This window comes from Contarinia nasturtii, unplaced genomic scaffold, assembly GCF_009176525.2.
Source record: "Contarinia nasturtii isolate CC-2019 unplaced genomic scaffold, AAFC_CNas_1.1 Cnas_scaffold_810, whole genome shotgun sequence".
Classification (NCBI taxonomy): Eukaryota; Metazoa; Arthropoda; class Insecta; order Diptera; family Cecidomyiidae; genus Contarinia; species Contarinia nasturtii.
The window spans coordinates 2,196,847-2,218,525 of NW_022198157.1; the positions used below are offsets into that span (position 1 = coordinate 2,196,847).

A 21,679-nucleotide genomic window follows, 5' to 3' on the forward strand; every position below is an offset into this window, starting at 1 on the left:
CACGTAATAATTGCAACTGTATCGTAATGTTCATCCCAAGTGGTGAAGGCTGTGATTAAAAATGAGAATCTTTCTGTTCCGCATCTTCTCAGTCCATCTTTGAACTTAATTTCATTCCATTGAATTGAAGGCTTGAGAGGTATTGTGAAAAAAAAAATCTCATTTTAAAAAATTAAAAAGTTCCATTCGATTCAAAATCGATTAGAACAAAAATCGAAAGAGGAGGTCTTCAACTTCCAACACTTAGTCAGATTCTGACTGTCAGAAAGTATGCATTGACGAGAAGAAGAGAAAAAACAACAACAAAAACTAAAACATTCAAATATTATTATTTTTTCCACGTATACTAGTGGAGGAACGAAGAATGTTTGAGATTTGTTCCTTTCTCTTCTTTGCTTCGATGCAATGGAATTCAATTTTGTTCAAGAAAGAAATGAGAGATGGTGCGTATCAGAGAGACTCGCTTAGAAAAGTTTCAAAATATGTCTACCGCAGTCTACCGCGGTTGGTTCATCCAATAAAAAATATGCCCCAATTAAAATAGTAATTTCATGTATATAGCACAGGAATAGAAGTTTTACTGTTCTTAACAGTTTTGTGTTCTTAACTTAACAATAATCATTTTTGACTGACTAATAGAGAGTGACTATTTAATAATTGCCTGTAATAATGACCAAGAGTAGCTTGCTATCTATGTTGTGCACTGTATAAAAATAATGTATATCAAAATATCATCTGGAAAATTGAGTGGATTAATCCATGTGGTTGAGATTCTTTCAAAATATTCATCTTCCACAAAAGTGTTCATAATATATGGAAGAATCAGCTATTGTTTTATGAATATTCTTGTTTTTTTTTTAGGAAGAATACCAAATATTGTGCACAAACTGTTTACGTTTCGCTTTGTTCTGTTTCGTTTTGTTCATTTGTTTAATATACTCTTTTTTTCTAGAGTAGTCAAGACATAAGAATGTAATGAATGAGGTTTGTTCAATTTGTTCAGCTGCCTTTTCACAATTATCAAGCTGAAAGTTGTTTACTTGGTTAAATATCTAGTTTTCTTTTTCGAATGGTTTTTATTCCGTGGTTATGGTTAAAATGGATTACTCTCACGTCCTTGGCATCTAAACTATCCGTAATGCTACGTGCTTGTGCCAAACATCTGTGCAAGAAAAAAAAAATCCTACGATGAATATCATTGTTATTGTTCAATCCAATTCGTTTTACCCGATTTCGCGATATTGATTGCACCTCCATATGGTTTTGCTTCCATATTCGTTACTGCGACCAAACACATATCCATTGATAATTAATCGCTTTTTTCCGGCTTCCGACACTTTATAGTGAATCATATACGACATTTTATCTGAAAAACAAATAAATATATATTTAAAATGAGTTAAGATTTAACTTAATGAGTGTTGAAGCATAAATTATGATTTGGTAAATAGAACATGGGAAGTTAATTGTTTTTTGAATACTTCTTTATTTAAATTTATTTATTCACATGGGTTTTTGAGGCTGAACATATTTAAAATGTTTCAAAATTCGATGTTAACATTTCTCCTTGGAACCTTTAGAAGTCCGCACACACCATTCCATCAGAAGGCGTTTCGCTAAAGTTATCACGCACCGAACGGAGACTAATCGTACATAAAAGCGAACTATTAAAAAATGTGACAAATCAAATATGTTCCCAGGAAATGCATGGAATGCCAATCTATTGTAGCATAAATCGAAAGAATATCCAATTTTTATAACCATTTTGTTTTGTTGTTTTTTTATCACTAAAACTACTAGGTATCAGTCTTCAAGTCCGTTTTTATTTGAATCAACGGCCAATTGCATCTGAAACAAATGCACAAAACATTAATCAAATGGAATAAAACAAAGGAAACCATAGAAAGTTTCTTCCAATGTTTTAAGTTGAAATAATTGAAAGTTGTAATCATTTTAATAAATGAGCATTCAAATTTCATTTTATTAAAATAACTTTGATCTGTATATAATTTAGCCATTGTGTATGTGTATTAGTGAATTTTCACTCTCAGAACAAGCCAGATCCAGTTTGAACATAAGAGGAAAAACTTTTCGACCCTCGGAATATCGAGGTGAATTATTGATGAAACACACACTGAAGTGATTGAGCCGGCATGATAGGCCAATATTATTCAAGGATATTTCAAAAAGCATTCCATTCATAATTCTTTCTAAGAGATGTCATGATCGTAACATAGAATATAGTATACTAATGTCCTCAAGCATTCACAAATGCGTACATCAAATTATGCGCATCTCTAGTGCTGCGTATCTTCGTCAGCGCACGCAGTGCTCCGAAATGATGTGCTGCATTGATGTACGCATTTGTGCATGCTTGAATGTCCTATAATAACGTAATATTGTTGCGGCTTTGGATTTTTTTTTGATTAACGGAGATTTTAATTTTTTTTGTTATGAATTTATATTCAGTGTAGAAGAACAATTCAACAAGTTTCCTTCTGAACAATTATTAACTGAAGATTTAGTCATTTGCTGTAGTTTTTTTCATGAGGACTGAGTTGGTATTAATCCCATGGTTATGGACCTGGATGGGTAGAAATAAATTTGTCTGAAATTCAGTTGAATATAAAAGAACATCATAAGTTGTTGTTGTAATACCAAATTTATGAATTTCAAACGTTTGTTTTGAATATCCAACCGACACTTTGCTTGGCATCTGTAAAATCAAGTGAAGAAAGAGTCAATATTTATACAAATAGCACAGTAATGCAAATGTAACCAACCCTAAGGCTTTATAGCATCTGCACAAGTACGAAACCATGTTTCTGCCACTTCCGTATCGATGAAACCTGTATCCGTCAACCACGAGGATTTTTCTGCCCATCTTGTTGCTTTCCATCCAAACTTTTGGTTTATCTACAAGAAAATAACGATAACAATTTTCAATTAATTTAAAGAACATTATCTGGCTATTTTCCAATCTGCTAAATAATTGACGAGGAAAAATCGAGTTTCTTGTAATCTTTATACATATTTTCTTAATATAATGCTGGTCTTTTGTACAGTTGTCATAAAATTTTAAATTCGATCGATCGATCAAAGTTAGATAATTAAATGTTTCATATAATCACAGTTTTAAAGCAATTGCTTGAGTTTTTTTTTGGCTTGATTGTCTTTTTATAACTATTGAAGAGATTGTCCAAAATTAATTGGTCCGTTACTGTATTGAGACGACACTTTGCAGGACAACTAAAGGGAAATATTGAAATTATTGCAAACCAATTATTTCGTTTATTTCAATATTGCTGATTGTTGATAATAAGTCTTAAATTATGTGGTCCCCGTACCCATTGGATCATCGGTGCTGGATTCGAATGTTCACTAGAAAATATATGAAATGCCAAACAAAATCTGGATAAAAAAGGTACATGACAGATACGACGGCACAGATTAATTAGTCCAATAGTTAAGAATTCTTTTGAATGAGCTTTTCTTTAATTTATTAAATAACGTTTTCTCTTTTTGTAAAAGAGATTGGAAGAGAAATAAATTCGGTTTTATTAATACAACATCTTGCGCGCATAAATAATTTTAAAACAAAGTTGTATTCAGATTGATTCAATTCAATTTGGCGTTAAATTCAAAGAGACGAAATGATCATCATTTCGGATTAAAATGTTGAAAAATGTTCAAATAATGATTATGTGTTGAGCGGTGGTATCATGTCAATTATATTCATGGCTCATCTTCACTTGATTCACTTTCGGTTGCATTGAGTTCGAGCTGTGATTTGAGTTGAGCTTTTGTCTTAATTATCTCATGGCAGTGCACGAGACGATCGAGTAATAATTCTTCTGTTTTCGTATTGAGACGACACTTTGCAGTACAGCTGAAAATATGCGGCGAAAAATTGAATTCAAATAAGTCGAATCAATCCATTCAATAATGAATTACATACCCTAAAGAGCTTCGGCAACGACATTCGTAGGTAACTATTTTTCGTTTGGGACCACATCTATGGAATTCGTATCCATCAACGACCAGTATCAAATGTTTTCGACCCTCTTTCCATCTCACCACTGGTGCATCATCTAAAATTACATTTTATCTTAAATACTATATCGGACAAACGTAAAAAGGGGAGCGAGGGTGTGTACTGAAATCAAGGCAAAGTTTTATTTTAAAGACGATATCGATCATTTATTCAGAAATATTCATCTACATTTTAAAGAAACACTCGACATTCGATCGAATATCAAAGTGATTTTTTGAACATGAAAGCATTTCTACAGTTTGGTAGATGTCCGTTTGTTTGTATTGACGCCATGATTGTGAATCAAAGAAGTGAAAAATATTTCTCCGGTTTCTGTATTTTGACGACATTTTGCTTGACATCTAGAAATACATACAAATTAGTTGTCTGTTGTAATACAAAATGACTAAAAACTTACCCCAAGGCTTTGCGACAACGGCACTCAAAATAAATATTCTTTTTATTTGGACCAAATTTGTGAAATTCGTGACCATCCACCACAAGCTTCAAATGTCGTTTACCTTCCATTTTTATCCACTTAACATCTGGATGGACATCTGAAATGAAGACACATTTATTAAATCTTTAGACGAAAAAATGAAGAAAATGTAAAAAAGTCATGGAAAAATGCTCTTTTGAACGTAAATGCAATAATTTATTTTAAAATGAGTAATTTTCATAGCATTTTCAAGCTCTCTACTTAAATCAATGAATAAAAATACATCAGGCGGCAAGACGTGCACAAAATGTTTATTTTGTACGGTGTCATTATTTCTTCTTTGTTCATTCGGAAGCAATTTGTTCATTTTAATAATATTGTGCATAAATTACTTATGAGCATTTGAGCTCGAAAAAACAATAATTTATTGAAGTTGAATCTAAAATAAAAATGGAAGAAGATTCTAATTAGCAGCTTGGAAAAAAGACGTTTTTATATATATATATATATATATATATATCATAAGATTGTGATGTTTAGCGTTGATATCGTTTCACAATGCCGTGATTATGCTCAAGCGATTGAATTTTTAGGCCTTTAAACGATAGTTGACATCTGGCTTGACACCCAAGCGTAGTATATTGATTGCATCTGAAATTTTTTTGGGTAATGGTTCATTTAAGTTTTATAAACATAAAATATTATTAGATCCATTAGAACATTTATGATGATAACCTACCTCCAATATGACACAGAACTGTGTTGAGACATGCGAGTAAAAATGTGAGCATTGATGTTTAATTGTCGTTTTCCTTTTCCGCTATCAATAAACCTGATTGCGTTTCCCGCCGAGTCAATGTATGGTTTCGTAAAGCCAACTTCTGAAATTTAGAATAAATGATAAATTGGTGAGATTTGTGAAAATGATAGACTATTTTAAAGGCATTCAATGAAATGTCGAAAGGGCAAAGTAATCAAATGTCAACATTTTATTTATTGAAATTAAGTGCTACAATGAGTGTTCTATATTCATATGTGTATGAAATGTTCTGAAAACTATGATTGTCGTTAACTTTTGGTGTACGTGTTCGTTTCATGAATTATGCTGAATGTGTGTGCTCGAGATTGATGAAATGGACTGATGTATTTTGAGAATCTGTACGACATTTCGCTTTGCATCTACAATACATAATGATATCTTCAATGAAAATGACAACCGATTCGTACCCCAGCGATTGGTAGCTTTTACAGAACCAGAAATTGTATTTCGATGTTTTCCGACCATATCGATGGAAAGCAAAACCATCGATCATCAATACTTTGGCACCGTTTCTTCCTGTGTTAAACCACGTGTTTGGCTTTGATTCTAAAATGAGGACAAATTTATTATTATTGTCATTGAATATTGTTTTTATAAAAGAGATTACAGTTTCATGTATAAATTAATCGAAAAAATGATGGTTCTTTTAACGTTGCGCCTTTATTTAACAAAGTTTATCTCTCTTTATATGCGAAGGAGAACTATGTAAAGTTAAAACAGTTTTTGGTCGATTTTTGATTTTTTTTGTAGCAAAAATCGTTTTATCATCAACTACTTAATGTCTGGTCGATGAGTGTGTTCGCTTTTATACAATACCAACAATTTGGTTTCATTTGGACCAGCTACGGAACGTGCACGAGCCTTACACCTATTACAATGATTTAAATAATTAATAATTGAATCAACATTTGAATGACGCAAGATTTTTTGTGGAAATATTCTGGAATTGTTGAAATCTTGACCTACTTGTATTTCTTTTGTGAATTACAACGCCAGTAAATGGATTTGCCCCGTCTAGAATCTTTTCTGAATTTGTACCCATTGATGATAACAATGACTGATTTATAGCCTTGTGTTACGGAGACACGATGTCCTTGTTTATTAATGTAGCCTGAAACGATATCGATTGGTTTTTTCGTTGGATTAAAGTGCAAAAAATGTTGATACCTTAAAAGTTCTATTGTGGTTTCATGAAAATGGCAATGAAAATGGAAAACTACACAACAATTTATTCGGTTTCAAATTTAATTCAAAAAATTTAGTTCATTTGTTTTTCTCATAAACTATAAATCATTTTCATTCCAAATAACAATTATTCGATATAAATGCATATATAAATAAGTCAACGTTATGCCATAATAACAAGGAGTGTGTTTTTGAGTAGGAGTGCAATTCGTTAACAAATGTTTTTAGAGGTAAACAATGTTTTCAATGATCGGTCCATCTGGATGAGATTTTCTTGATTTCTTTTTCCCATTTGAATTCTTTGGGGTATCAATCATGGCGATATGAGTATGTTCATTATTATACAGTTTCAAGAGTTTAGTTTCAGTTGGTCCAGCCATTGAACGTCCACGAGCACGGCATCTGAAAGATTTTTAATATCATCATTATCAATTGAATAGCAACAAAGTACATCGTTATCGTTACACACTTGAATTTACGATGAGAAGAGCAACGCCAGTACACGTATTTTTCGGTGCATTTCTCTTTGGTGAATTTAAAACCATCGATTTTAACCGTAATAGTCTTTTGGTTGTCAGTGCTTCGAACGATGTTCACATGGTGTCCTTGTTTATTGATGTAATCTGTGCAAAAATGAAATCAATGTTAGAAGACACTGTATATTTAGAATTAAATCTTGAACAAAAATTGAGGAAGTGAAACTAAAGAAATACAGAAAGTAAAACAAAATAGTTTTGGTCAACAATGTGTATTATGTAATTTTTGATTCAATCAAATGGTTTTTTTTATATCAAATTATTAATTGAAAAGTGGATTTTAAAAATGTTTGTCGTCTTTGGCATGGTCATGTTGTCCTTGGATCAATCGAAGATTTTTATATCCATTGCCATCAAGATTTGATCGAGCTGATGCATGACACCTGAAATGATGATCGATAAATTTCATTTAAAATTCAAACTATCATTTATCTGTGCAATGCATACATTTTGTCTTTGCATGACCAGTAAATATGTTTCTTTGTTTTGTACCGTCGTCGGAATTCGTAACCGTTTATACGCACTTGTGCACTTAGACCAGCTGGGATTGAGATCAGATGACCGCATTTATTGTAAAATACTGAAACGAAAAATTAAAATTGAGATCAGCATGTAATTTTGATGCGATTATAGTTGTTCTCAGATTATTGATGTGGAAAGAAAACTCAAATTGAATTATAACAACGTATTTCGTTTATTCCATTCCAAAGTAATTGTGAGTTTTGATCTATTTTTTCATAATTTCATTGTATGAATTTCCTGTTTCAAGTGGGCTTGAAAATTGACTCTATTTTATATGTCTCGTTCAATCCGGGTTCCTTTGGTCGTTTTGGAGTTCATACTGGATGACCTTGATTCAAAAACTTGATAAAATTACTATAAAAAATCGAATTTATTCTCAAAATTGAAGTATTATTATATGTACCACTCAAATTCATTTTAATGAAATATAAGTCAACACTCTATCTCCCTCTTTGCGCATATATAAAAACCGACAAAAATACATTTAAATACACGAGACGAACATACTTAACAATGCATGCACTCTAGAGCTAACCGTCTTAGGTCACCTCTGAGATTTTCTTTTTTTTAATAATTGAAATTGATTCCTTTGCAATGCTTCCCTATTTTATATCTGTTGAATGTGAAATTTAAAAAAAAAATGATTCAATGAATGTTAACAAAAAATCACAAAATGATAAAATATTTGATCGTTGATTTAGAAGTATTTCAAAAATACTTGTAAAGAGTATTATATTTTAGCTACAAATTCGACATTTAACTCGACTTCGTTTTGGTTACGATAATTTCGTCAAAATATTTCAGTCTAGATTTGAGCCAAACTACTTCTTTATCTTTATCTTTAGATTATGCATAATTCGGCTAGGTACAGCATGTTTACGATTATAACGTTTAATAAATCCATGATTGTGCTGGAGAATGAAAAAAAAGGGATTAAACTGTAAAAATCATACTAAATAACTTGAACTTTATTAATATACCTCCAAACTAATAATTTTTAGGCCTTTTTTGGAGAATTGACACCTTGCCAAACAAGACAGATTCTTATACTGATTGCATCTCCAGTAAGTCACACCATTGGTACAGCTCATTCGTTGAAAAAATTGTCCATTAATGTTCAATTGTCGCTTTCCACGAATACCATCAACGAATTGGATCATATTTCCTTGCGTATCTAGATATGGTTTCACATCATCACATTTCAGATCAAGGTCGATATCTTTTTATGAAAAATGAAAATAATTTAAAATCATATTTAATTTATACACTACTTTCATGAATATATTATCAGTTGAATAAGAAACGGACAAAGTTCAAATAGCAAAAAATTGATTTATTGTAATGAACAACAACAACAATAATATTAAAATATAATATGAAAACGGTGAATAATTTTTATTTATGGTGGTTGTGCTGCAAAAAAAGAGAATTAACATAAATAACTTAATATAAGTGGTTGAGTTTCTGTAATATACCTCCAAATTGACGTATTCAATGTCATCACTTTTTGCAGTTGTTCGAACTCTTGCTTTGCATGGACTGAAATCAAAAGAAGAAACATACAAAGTGAAGCTAAGTTATAATTGACTTATTTACCATGTACTACGATATTTTGTACAATGCCAGTATGTTTTATTTCCCGAACCCGAAGATATTTGATAGAATTTGAAGCCATTAATGAACATGTGTAAGACACCCTTTTCGTTAACTCTAAATTGAATATCAGCACTGGATTTGCCTATAATTAATAGAATACGATTTATATAATTAGTATATTAGTATTTGTTTGAATGCTCTCAGAGAATACCCTGCTTGTTCCATTAAAAACGGTGCAAGATATTTCTTTTGAGAATATTTACAATTGAAATGTACAAAGTTCGAATTTTAAAATTGTTTTATTCTATGCGATTGCCAATTATACAAACTCTGAAAAAGAAACGTGTATTTATAAATTATAAAAAAATTTCATTGAAAAGGTTTTAATGAAATTGCACTTTAAGTGACACGGTCTTCATTTAAAACCGAGCATTCAGAAAGGGATACATCAATGCAAAACTTCGAACACACAACTGCTCCGAACGCACAACGACAGCACTAACGATGCGCATCATTCGATGTTTTGCATTGATGTATCTCTTTCTGAATGCAGGTTTAAAACTTTCTATTCCAATTGTCATAAGTGAATTGTTCGGAAAAACAACCGATGAAAACACTAAATGAAGATCACTGTGGAGCGCGATAATTTTTGTATTTAAAATGCTAAATGGTTGTGGTGCAAATCGACGAATTTAATATCATCACTGTTTATGTGCAGCTTTCGACTCTGGCTTTACTCTGGCTGAAATTAGAAGCTAAAAAAATTTCTTTTCAATAAAATCAAGTTATTCATAACAATTTCTTTTACCCTTTTAGTGTTTTGCCTTATTTTACATCCCTTTAAAGAAAGAACTTAAGACTGTTGATATTCGAACTTTCTTAATTATACGATACTGAACATGGTTCATCTGCAATTGTAGAGCAAATTTAATGTGATTAATGTACATTCGAAATTTACTCTATTTCCAAGCGAACATTGGCGACATTGTTTTGCAGAAAATGATTTCATTTTATTGATACACATTTAATAGAATACAGAGTTCGTTGTGCGATTACAATTGTGTTGGAATATCAACTAATAGACAAATAAGTATCAGATATTATAATTAATGAAAAGTTACAAATATTAGCTGTAATTTAGTGGATTTCATGTGCTTTATCATTATTGTAAACCGTGTGCATTTTCACTACTTCTGAGCTTCAGTTTTAATTCGACTATAATCAGGGCCATGATTGTGAGCTATAAGACGCGCAAATGAAAAAAATAAAAACATTGAAATAAGTATTTTTTTCAAATCGTTTAGATTTTTTAGTTCGGAAAATTAACTAACATGGATTTAATATCTGTATTTCAGCACTGCTATAGAACGTTTTCAAACTGGCCGTACACCTATTCGATAAGGTCATTGAAGAAAATGAAAAAGAGAATTAAATTTCGTAAAAATGCCGTGTACTCTGAACAAACGATGCATTGTTTGCATCGTAGTTGTATTAAACACGCTAAACTACAGCACAAAGCTTAAGAATGCGGTACTGTGTGGACCGAGTACTCTTTGGTGTATTTTATGGAATTCAAACGATTAAACAAAATGTTCACTTACCCGAGGTGCTTATATTCACGACAACGCCAATACATATGTGACTTGCGCTTACTAGCGTGACAGAAACTGTACCCATTGAAACAAAGCGGTGAATTCAAGATGTTTGGTAGCAAAAACCCAGAAACTAAATGTCCTTTGGGGGAGATAAAAAAGAACTATTAGAATTATTCTTAAAATGAGACAAAACACAAGGAACCCTGTTAGAGGCGAATGGAATGAAATGCAACATTAGTTTTATGGTGGTTTTAATTGATTTTTATTTTGGACATATATTTTAATTTTAAAATCGAATATTCCTGGGACATCCATTCGAAACTTCTGATGATGTTTGGATGATTGTCAATATGTGTCAGTGTATGTTTTTACTGCTTTCTTTACAAAGTTCCACAAATGAATATTGTTTTTTATGGATTATTCGCAATTTTCCACACGCCCAGATTGTTTGGAGCTAAAAAATAATGACAATTCAATTAAAAAATAGAATTTACAATGTGAATGTGATGAAAACCAGAGTTGAATTACATCTCTGATAAATGATAAGACTTCTTCGACGTTTTATTTTATTTTGATCTTTTAGATAGTCGTTGTTTTTGAAGTGCAATGAGTCGCTTTGCTTCGCCAAATGCCCTTCGGGGCATAACCGCGGGATGTGAATGTTTAATATCGATAAATTCAACATGCTCATTTTTACCAATGACCCGGGCTTTTGCTTGGCACCTAAAATAAACAATTGAATTAATTTATCAAAATTCCAAGTGTATCGCACTAAGGGTGAAAACAAACCCAAGAATCTGTTTTTGTATGCAATTGTATGTGGTTCGGTTATTTTCAACGATATAACGATAATACGGGTAGCCGTCAATCACCAATTGAAGATTACCCTTTCTACTCATGATATACTCGATGCAATGTCCTTCGATCAATAAACCTGCAATTTGAACATTTGGATTAACAAAAATTGGAACGAAACGCATGAATTATTTATCACTTCTAGAACCAAACATTATTATTCAAGGTTTTTTTTTTTTTAATTAAATGTGTTTATTCAAATTATATGACAATCTTTTTTTTCAATTCGTCTTGGTGTTATTCTTTCGACGTGCTTCTCGCAATTTGCGTGCCTCACCGGGTAGTCTACGTGGCATATTTATTGGGTGTGTATGATTACCAGCGTCGAAAATTTCAATGCGATTTCCCTTTCGGTAAACTCGAGCTCGCGCTGGGCATCTACGAAAGAGACAAAATTAACTGAGGTTTCCAGCTAGTAAATTGAAAAATGTACCTTAGACTTTTATATTGAAAACAGTAGAACACTTCTTTTTCAGAGTCGGCTTTGTTACGGAAATATCCGAATCCATCAATCAGCAACTGAATCTTTCCTCTATTGCTGACCATGTACTCGACGGTGTGACCATTAACAATACGAGCTATGAAATATTGAAATCTTTATTAACGAACTATTGAAAATCCAAATTGAAATCTTCGAGAGAAAAACACAGGAACAATTGATTTTCAATGAATTTTTTTTATTATTTTCTTTAAATGGTTGCCATTTAGCTGTTTTGGTTTCGCTTCTTTTCTTTATGGACTTTTCTTTGCTCTTTGTATTGTTTACGTCGTTCGCCCGCTCCTTTTCTTGGGACGTTAATGGGATGACAGTGACTAGCCTAAATAATGATTAAATTCAATTAAAACAACGATTTTACAAAGTGAATTCGGTGAAAATCAAACCTCAACGATTTCCAATTCCTTTGTTTCATTGATGGTTCGTGCTCGAGCTCGACATCTATCGAAATGAGTTTGTTTAATTTGTATTATCAACTTGTACAAAAATGAACGAAAAATGGTCATACCCGAATGTGGTCTCATGAGCACACGCATAGTAGATCTTTTGGATGGTCGATTTTGATCGATAAAATGGATAGCCATCAATCAACAACTGAAGATTCCCCTTTTGATTCACCACATACTCAACTCTGTGTCCGCCAATTTTAGCTGAAAGAATATACAGAGAACATTAATTTGATATTGAAATTTTATTTTTTGCGGCACAATTTCTAAAGAAGAAAAGCACTCTGATCTATTTTTAGAAACAACTATTTTATTTGTATGCGACAACAATTAAATATTTTAAACTATTTAATTATTCGACATTAATATGATGTGTTGATAAATGTTCCGATCACATGTTCTTTTCATTTTTGACCTTTTTTCGCAATTGCTGCAATTTGCGAGCTTCGCCCCCCGATCGGCGTGGAATATTCCAATGGTGATTGTGTTGAAGATTTCTAAATTCGATTTGATCCGTTGCATGTACCAAACTTGCACGAGCTGGACACCTATTTGAAAGCATGATCAAAGTTAAATTTCAACGATAAAAACAAATAAATGAAAAATGGTACCAAAACATCCCATTAACTATAAGGACGTAAAATTCAAATAAAAAAATACTAACCCGAGAACCTTGGCTTGGCAACAAACGTAATACGTTTTCTTTTTCAGCACCTCATTTTGGCAGAACATGTAATTGTTTATCACCAATTGTAACCGTCCTCTTGCGCTCAAAGCAAATTCGACCTGATGACCGTCAACACTTCGAACCTTGCTAGCTTCAGAGAAAAAGAAACGTAAATTAGTTAGTAAAATAAGAAAATGGTGATATGTAACAATGGATAAAGCAAGTAAATAATAGACCATTTGCTTGAGATTTCTTTTTATTTACAGAATTCCAATTTGATATTCAATAAAGTTTATTTCTTCTTGCGAATTTTCGATTGTTGTTGCTTCTGCTTTTGTGCATACATTTCTTTGAGAACACCTTTCTTCCGGCGTGCCATCAGAATACTGTGATTGTGATTACTAAGAAGAGAGAGAATTACTTCTTCTCTTAAAAAAAGTGTATATATACACTTACATTTCGACTACCTCCAAATCTCCATTGGTTTTCGTTCGCACACGAGCCATACACCTAAACAGACACCATCACAATTAAGAATCGTTGGTACTAATGTTAAGAATTCAATAACTCACCGCAGTGGTCTGAATTGAACGCATCGCCAATATGTTGTACTTCCTCGAAGTCTGTGTCTGGTGTGTGGAAATCCATTCACACACAATTGCAATCCACCTTTCAAACTGCTTATATATTTCACAGTTGGCTTACTTCCTAAGAACGAAAGATCAAATATTCATTAGTCGAAATAGTCACAATGATTTTGCATGTTATGTGAACAAATGAAGGGATTAACGCTTATTTTTTGCGATGATTACTTTATTTAGTTGCAAGTTAGAAATTCAAACTCTAATTAAATGCTAGAATAAAAAGATGTATTCATTTTTAACAGAAGAAATAAAATCGAATACAAAAAAATGATAAAAAGTGTCTGGTAGCGGAAGTGCTTATCGACATTATAGAACAACACGGGATAATATTTATAAAACAGATGTTTAAATTTTGGATTTATGGCATAGATTCAAAGAAAAATATGCGCAGAAGGCGAGAAAAAGTGGCTAAATGATTACTAATAAATCCAATACCATAAAATATGAATAATTTTTCGAATTTTGTGTAAATAATTTTGAAAAAAAAAAAAAACTAATATATGGAGATTAAGTAAAGGCACTGAATTTTGATGACAGTTCAATTTTTTACGACTAAAATCGCATGCCATGAAAAAGTCTCTGCTAAAAGTTCAAAAAGAGCTTAATTGTTAATTTCCGACCAAAAAGTTGGTAAAGTTTCAACTAATTCTATGATAAGATAAAGTTGTAATTGGAATAGTTAACACTATCAACTAGTTAAACTTTTTTATGCAGAGCAATATTTTAATCGAATTGTAAACCGTATTAATCGGTATGCTTTTGCATTTTTTTCTTTATATCAGCGAAACGTTGCTTCAATTTTTCTTTTAAATCAGCATTCAGAATGATTGGCTCTGTATTTAAGTTTGTCGGTTGCTTAATTGTGGCGGCAATCGTTTCAGTCGGTTCAATGTGTGATGGGACTGACACCGTTTTGTTTGAAACCAGATCCGTTGTGTTTACAAAAATAATTGGATCACTAGAATGAGTATGCTCCAAATTGATTGCGTAAACCAAACTTCCTTTTGACATAATCTTTGCCGGGCAGCCATTCACATGTGACAAACAACGCCAGAACTTATTGCCACTTCGATTGAAGTGAAAATCAAAACAATAATCTTGAAAGGCAGCCTTCATTCCGCCTACTTTTGTTGTAACCAATTCCAATGGATACGATTTGCCCTTCATTATCTCTTCGATGCTATACGTTTTTGCATCTTTTTTCGATGCATTTTTCGGTGGACGTCCACGCCTTTTTGGTGCTGAACCTGGAAATGAGTAATCGAAAAATAAAAATTGTAAAAATGAATGTAAAGTTTTTGTAACAAATAAATATTTTAATATTTGTGAAAAAAAAAAAAAAAACAAACGAAACAATATTTCAAAATCATATCTTTTATTGAAAACCTAAAGGTATAAAAAGATCAAGGTGAATCAAAATTAGAAAAAAAGAAATTTAATTATTATTATCATGCCTTTTCCAGATAGGATATAAATTATTCCACCAGGAGTGACTAAGATATCACATATCACACATTATTAAACTTCACACATCCAATTGGTAACTGAAAATATAAAAATTGCATTATTAGTATAGACATTTCAAATTGCATCTGAAGACAATATAAAGTCAGAACTAAAACAAAACAAAAACGAATAAAGAAAAATTATAAATATTTATTCTACAAAAGAAACCAATATGCGATAATAAAAATAAAACTGTAGTAATCATCTACGCCATAAAACATTTCATTATGCTTACGAATACATGCACAGTGAGAGGATTTATGACACTCATTATAAGTTTGAGTTGAAATTTTCACTCACGTATTCGAATATTTTATTATTTTGAGGTTTCTACAATGATTTTAACAGTAAAATTAACGTGTATCAACCATTCTTTAAAAAGATCGCAATCCTCCATCATAACAATACTTCTCGAAATTTTCTCATGTTTGACACCCCCGAAAATTCGAACCGTGCACATGTTCACGTTACTCAAACCCTATACACAATTTTCATCAACTGACCGAGTTTTCCCTATCATCAGATTATAACAGATAGATATATCATTTAAAAGTAAAGTAATTTCTGTTTTGCTTATGTAATAAGGCGTAGATGAAAGTAAACTTTAAACTGCAAAAAATAGAATGACTCGGAAATGTTGGGCAAACAATGAAATATGGGGATCTTCAAGCATGAAGGTCCGGTTCAATGTGAATGAATGGGATGTAAGATCCAGGCATCATTTGAGCGTGTTATGACCTTTGCCGGACAATTTGGCTGTGAACATTTCCAAAAATTGATTCGTTGTGATTTGAAGTGATAGTCATAAACGTGATCATCGATGTTAATTTTGCCGGACCCCAATAGCGTCGGCACATACTTGAATTTAGTTGGTGGATTTTTCATGATCAAATCAACTTCTGCTCGTAATGGTTTTGCTTGTGTCTTCTTCGATTGTGATTGTCGTGTTGAATGCCTTTTCCTTCGACCTATATGGAAATAAAAGAAGTCTCATTAGTAATGAAAGCATCACAAATTCAGATTTGAAAGTAAAATTAAAACAAAACAAAGCAAAAAACAAACAAACTAAAAAAGAATCAATGCTACAAAAACCAAAATTTTATTATAATCAATTCCAATATAAGGTCTCCTTACTCTAGTTCACTTTATGCTTATAAATCGATATTCATATCGGTGGTTTTCTTATATACTTTATTTGGTCGCTTGTGATTATGAGATGGTTGGCTGATTATAATGGTGTACAATCCATTTTCCTTCAGTTGCGTTCGGGCACGGGCATGACATGGTGGTTTATTAACGGTTCGATGGCGGCAACACCAATAGGTTTGTTTATCAACAACAAGATTTGTGGCGAATGTATAACCATCCAAAAGAAGTAATAACTTTCCACGTTGACCTGGCACCAAATCAAGTTCTTGATCATCAAGAACTATCGCCTCTTTCGGTGTACTGAGCGTTTTTTGTTGTACAGATGTCATCAACTCGTTGAAGGATGAACCTGTTTTGAATGATGAAAGAAAATTGCGAATTATTTTTTTATTTTTGGATGAAAACAGTTTGAACCGGAACTCAAATAAATATCCCTAAATTCAGTAAAGTCTCTCATTTTTTTTTATTCAAGTCAAATTCCTTAGTCTAGTATACAAAATTGGTGGCTAATGAAATCTAAGAAAATCAATCTCTTTAAATCTCAAGTGTCATTTGTTGAGTCTGTTTGTGATCAAATGTTCGGTCGGTCTTTTATGTTTTCGCTGTCATGATTGTGGCTTTGATTGCGGCGCACCACAATCGTTTCATTGACGTTGGTAATGAGTCGAGCTTTACAATTTCGACTGCGCTGTTTGGCACAAACCCAATACTTTCGATCTCCATTAATTTTAGCACAGATATACGAGTAACCGCCACACACTATTTTACGCGATCCTCTCTGACCCGTTACATAACGAATGGTATCCTCTTTCGCTGTTGTCGTTGATGTTTTGGTGGGAGTTTTTTGTTGAACAACCGGCTCACTGGCATTGAGATGAATTTGAAACGGTTTTAGCTCTATCAAGTAAAAAAAAAGAATACATTTGGTAAAATTAGTAAAAAGGGTTATTGCACAACTTGAATCGAATGAATGATCCACAATATGAGTCCAAATGCTTGACAATTTTTTATTTCATTTATTTTAACATTTCAATTAAAGTAAAACAATAAAACAGATCACAAACAGTGTGATTCAATCACAATCCGGTAAATGTGTGTGTTTGATATTCTTGTAGATAATTTCACCCTTCGTTTTATTCAACATGAATTTCGCTCGGCATTTATGCTTCTTCCAGTTTGAGCATCGATAATAGGTTATATCGTGTATGCATTTATTTCGACCAAATGAATACCCTTGGAGTACAAGTTTTAATGTATTCCGTTGTCCAGACACAAATATCAGATTCTTTGCACTCATCGTTCGCTGCAATGATTCATCTTCTGAAATATATGGGTAGATTTCTTTCATTAGATTTAATCTTTTAAAATAGAGGCAAAAAATGACAAGGCGCAATTAAAAATGCCGGAGATTTTGTCATGAATGTATGTGAAAACGTTTATTAAAATGCCAAGACAACACGATATGTTGACGATTACAAAAGATGCCTGTAAATATTTAGAACATTTATGCAACTCATTTTTTGATGAATTATTACATTATTATTAAAGCAACTGCCCATTTTCGATTGGCTGTTCACGAGCCATGGTTTATTTCTTACTCAGAGCACATAGGTTTGAACTTTGGCTTTCATTCCTAATAGGTTTGAACTGGTTTGATGCGATTATTTCTCCCAATCATTAATTAATTTCATCACATCAGCGTATGAAATGATTTCTAGCATTTGATAGTCCTGTTCATCCTCGGCCAAATGATTATGATCCTATGACCAGATATTAACCAATTGAAACAACAATTTGTAAATAATAAACAAAACAATAGTACCTGATTTTTAATAATAACTTCTCGCGTGTTATTCATTGTGATGAGCCGTGCCTTACATTTGCCATACCGATTACGTGAACCTGTTTGATATCGGAAAACAAATCGAATTGATCAAAAGTGAATTTATGTTTATCGATAAGGAAAGCAGTCTTACACAACCAATAGGTTCGATCAGCGGAACCATTATTTTTGAAGTACGAATAACCGTCGAGTATCAATTTTGGCCCCTTGGTTCCTTTTCGAAAATGTAATTGTGTGAACTTAACAGAGCTGAAATCTGTAAGTGTATCTGAAATAATATTTTGAAAACAAATGGATTGGATTAGCAAAAATTGAACGGATTTATATAAAATCTCTACTCTATCTATATCTTGTAAATCTTGTAAATACCAAAAAACGTACGCAGTTTCACTTTATTTGCTTTTAAATTGTTTAAAAAATACAAATTCAGATGTAATTAAAATATTTCTCTGAGAACAAGTAGTATATATTTTGTGATTTTCTCTCAAATCATAACGTCACTTATAAATTCTTTGTTTTTCAAGAAAAACATCAAACAGCTGAGCTGAATAAAGATCAACACATTTTTTCATTGTCATACATATTAAAATGCTATGCATTTTTGTTGGTCACAGAATCGGTTAATTTTGATCATTTGCTTTTATATTTGAAGCATTTTTCATCTCCTTTAAGGCAATTTCGTAAAATATTTCTTATTTGGGTAAATAGAGATTAATATATGTTTTTTAAAAGATTGTTGTTAATGTAAAAAAAAGTTGTTAGTAAAAATGTTCATTTTTTCCTGGGTTCGTTTTATTAATCGAGAATATCCACAATAATGTTTTCGTTGTCTTCATTGTTCGGCATAACGCTTTCAGTTCCATTATGCGCCATGGCATTTTCAAATCTATTGATGGCCGTGGCATTTTCAATTTTCGGTATGGTTTTCGGTATGAGTTTGGGCATTAATTTTGGTGTCAAAGGAGGTAGCATTTGATAGTTGAACTGTGGTTGAATTAATTTTGGTACAGCGGTCCTTTTTGCTTTGATTTTTTGCTTGGCACCTCTGCGCTTCCTTTTCACCTTTTTTATTTCAGTGTGATTGTGATCGCTATTCAATAAAAAGCATAAATAAATAATAAATTCTATAGGAAAAATGTAGCATTTTTTCAAAGAAAATTAAAAGTTCTCACGCATATCGGATTTTCATCATTTCAATGCCATTGAAGACCTTTGTAACCACTCTTGCTTTGCAGTTGAATTTGAAGGAATTCCTACAACGCCAGTAGTTTCGATCATTATCAACGCGATCTCGAATGAACCTATGGCCATTTTGAATCAATGAAATGGTCCCATTTTCAATAATCAGCTCTGCATTCAAGTCGAAACCTGTTTGAATATAAGTACAAAATCGAAATTATTAAAGGTGAATTAACGAAGCTTATCAACAAGGGATCAACACACATCATTGAATAAATAAACACACAAAACAAACCAACTGGACACAAAAAACGATTTATTTTAAAGATTAAATTAACAAACTAAACACATGCACTGACAAATAGTTACAGCAATACAAATACAAATCGGTTGATTTCAGTTGAGACGAGTAGACGTAATGAACTTCACGGATTTGATGAAAAATGTTATTTTGGTTCTTGTTTAATCACTCTCAATAGATTGTGATCGTGATGATCGTTTTGAATTTTAATCATTTCGCGACCATTTATGAGTTTTGTCAAAATTCGAGCTTTACATTGATATTTAAACGACTGTCTGCATCGCCAGTATCTCGTATTTTCATTACTTCCATATCTTATGAACTTATGGCCAAAGTAAATCAAATTAAATCGACCATTTTCCAATTTTAATTTGGCAACCTCTGTGAAAGCTGAAAAAAATATAGAAAATCAATTAGTCAACATGTGAAATATTTATGGAATATCGAAGAAAAGTCCACACAGCGAAATCTCATGCAAAATAAAAACACAATTCATTCAAAAAGACTTTCTTTCTAATTTTTTCTTTAATTTATACATATTTTTCAACGATTTTATATATTTATTTTTATTAGAAAAATATTTCAAAGCGGATATCGGTAAAGAAATTGTTTACCGAAAATTGCAATGTGTGTATTAGTTTAAAACCCATATGCACATAAATTTAACGATTGGATTCAGCTGGTTTCTGACAAATATGTTTATAACTATTTTTGACATTCATCATGGAGTACCCGTCTATCATCTTCGTGATCACAGCAGCTGTACAACGTTTTCGAGTACCAACTTCACTGCCAGTGCACATCCATGTGATGCGTTTTTTATTGATGTATGACAGCTTTGGCAATCCATACGAATAACCTTCGTAAACGACACGTGGATAACCACGAGCAGATTTGGTAATTTCAGCGAAAATGGTGAATTCTAAAAGAAGATAATGAAAATATATTAAATCCAGCAATTAAATACGGTGAAAAGAATGGAAAAAGAAAATATTAGAGAAAAATAAAGAAAAGACAGTCAGTATAAATTTATGTGAAATATTATAAACAAAATGCAATTTATTGAATCAATGATAATTAAATGGACAAACCAAATACGTATTCCGTTATGTTCAATTATAAATGCCTATATTTATACATAAATATGAACCGGTTTTAATCGTAACTTTATCCTTATTTCGTACAAATGTGGTTGGGATTGATTACGCGCATCATAACATAGCCGTCAACGCGTTTTGTGGCTACTGATGCAGTGCACCGTTTTTTATTTTGATCACTTCTAGTACACGTCCATTTCATATTGTCTTGTCCATAAAAGTCAACACATTCAATTTCGCCTTTCTTCGATATTCGTCGTCCGAACGAGTGACCGTTGTATTGAAGACGCGGAAATCCTGTTCGTGTTTCTTGTATGTCCGCAAATGTGATAAACTCGCCTTTAAAAAAATGAAAACAAAATATGCAGTTAGTTAAGAATATTAGTGACATTACATTGATATGGCATGGTGATACTAAAACACATTATTATTTTTGGACTTTTTATTTTAATTAATTGTTTTAAAAACAGTTTTCGATATTCACATATTTTTATGGAATAATGAAACACATTGGGATTTGAATGACAGTCATATGTTGTCAACTGATACTCCAGGTCCCTTTAATCCTAACTCATGCAATTTATTTATTTGGTAAGCCAATCAGAGATCAGTCAAGAACGCTTTATGCAAGTGTGAATTGGATTTTTGACGCGAAGCATTGTGTAATTGTTAATTTCTTTGGTAATGATACACGCACAGCATCGTCGTTTTGACTCTCGTTCACATCCTGTACAAATCCAATACATTCCGCCTTTGCCGGTTTTAGGTTG

The 21,679-nt window shown here is 32.1% G+C and overlaps 1 protein-coding gene across 12 annotated transcripts in view; it reads right to left on the bottom strand.

The window, feature by feature from the left end:
• The window catches only part of LOC116341911 (modifier of mdg4-like), a 78,072-nt gene that overhangs the window by 2,860 nt on the left and 53,533 nt on the right, over window positions 1–21,679 (bottom strand). The window contains exons 4-6 of one of the 12 annotated variants that reach the window (XM_031769307.1): window positions 10,733–10,865; window positions 10,463–10,521; window positions 10,248–10,371 (exon numbers count right to left, since the gene is read on the bottom strand). The exons of 1 other annotated variant lie outside the window; for it this stretch is intronic. In XM_031769307.1, the coding sequence (XP_031625167.1) occupies window positions 10,319–10,371; window positions 10,463–10,521; window positions 10,733–10,865 (245 nt within the window). In that variant the 3' untranslated portion in view covers window positions 10,248–10,318. Of the gene's footprint in view, window positions 1–4,993; window positions 5,124–5,211; window positions 5,354–6,686; window positions 6,880–6,946; window positions 7,101–7,278; window positions 7,397–7,460; window positions 7,594–10,247; window positions 10,372–10,462; window positions 10,522–10,732; window positions 10,866–12,270; window positions 12,400–12,463; window positions 12,519–12,585; window positions 12,728–14,563; window positions 15,082–15,470; window positions 16,309–16,928; window positions 17,387–17,898; window positions 18,250–18,311; window positions 18,392–18,465; window positions 18,601–19,093; window positions 19,423–19,504; window positions 19,701–20,836; window positions 21,249–21,679 lie in introns of those variants that run through there. 10 more of the 12 variants (XM_031769289.1, XM_031769286.1, XM_031769303.1 and 7 more) reach the window with 10 other exon arrangements.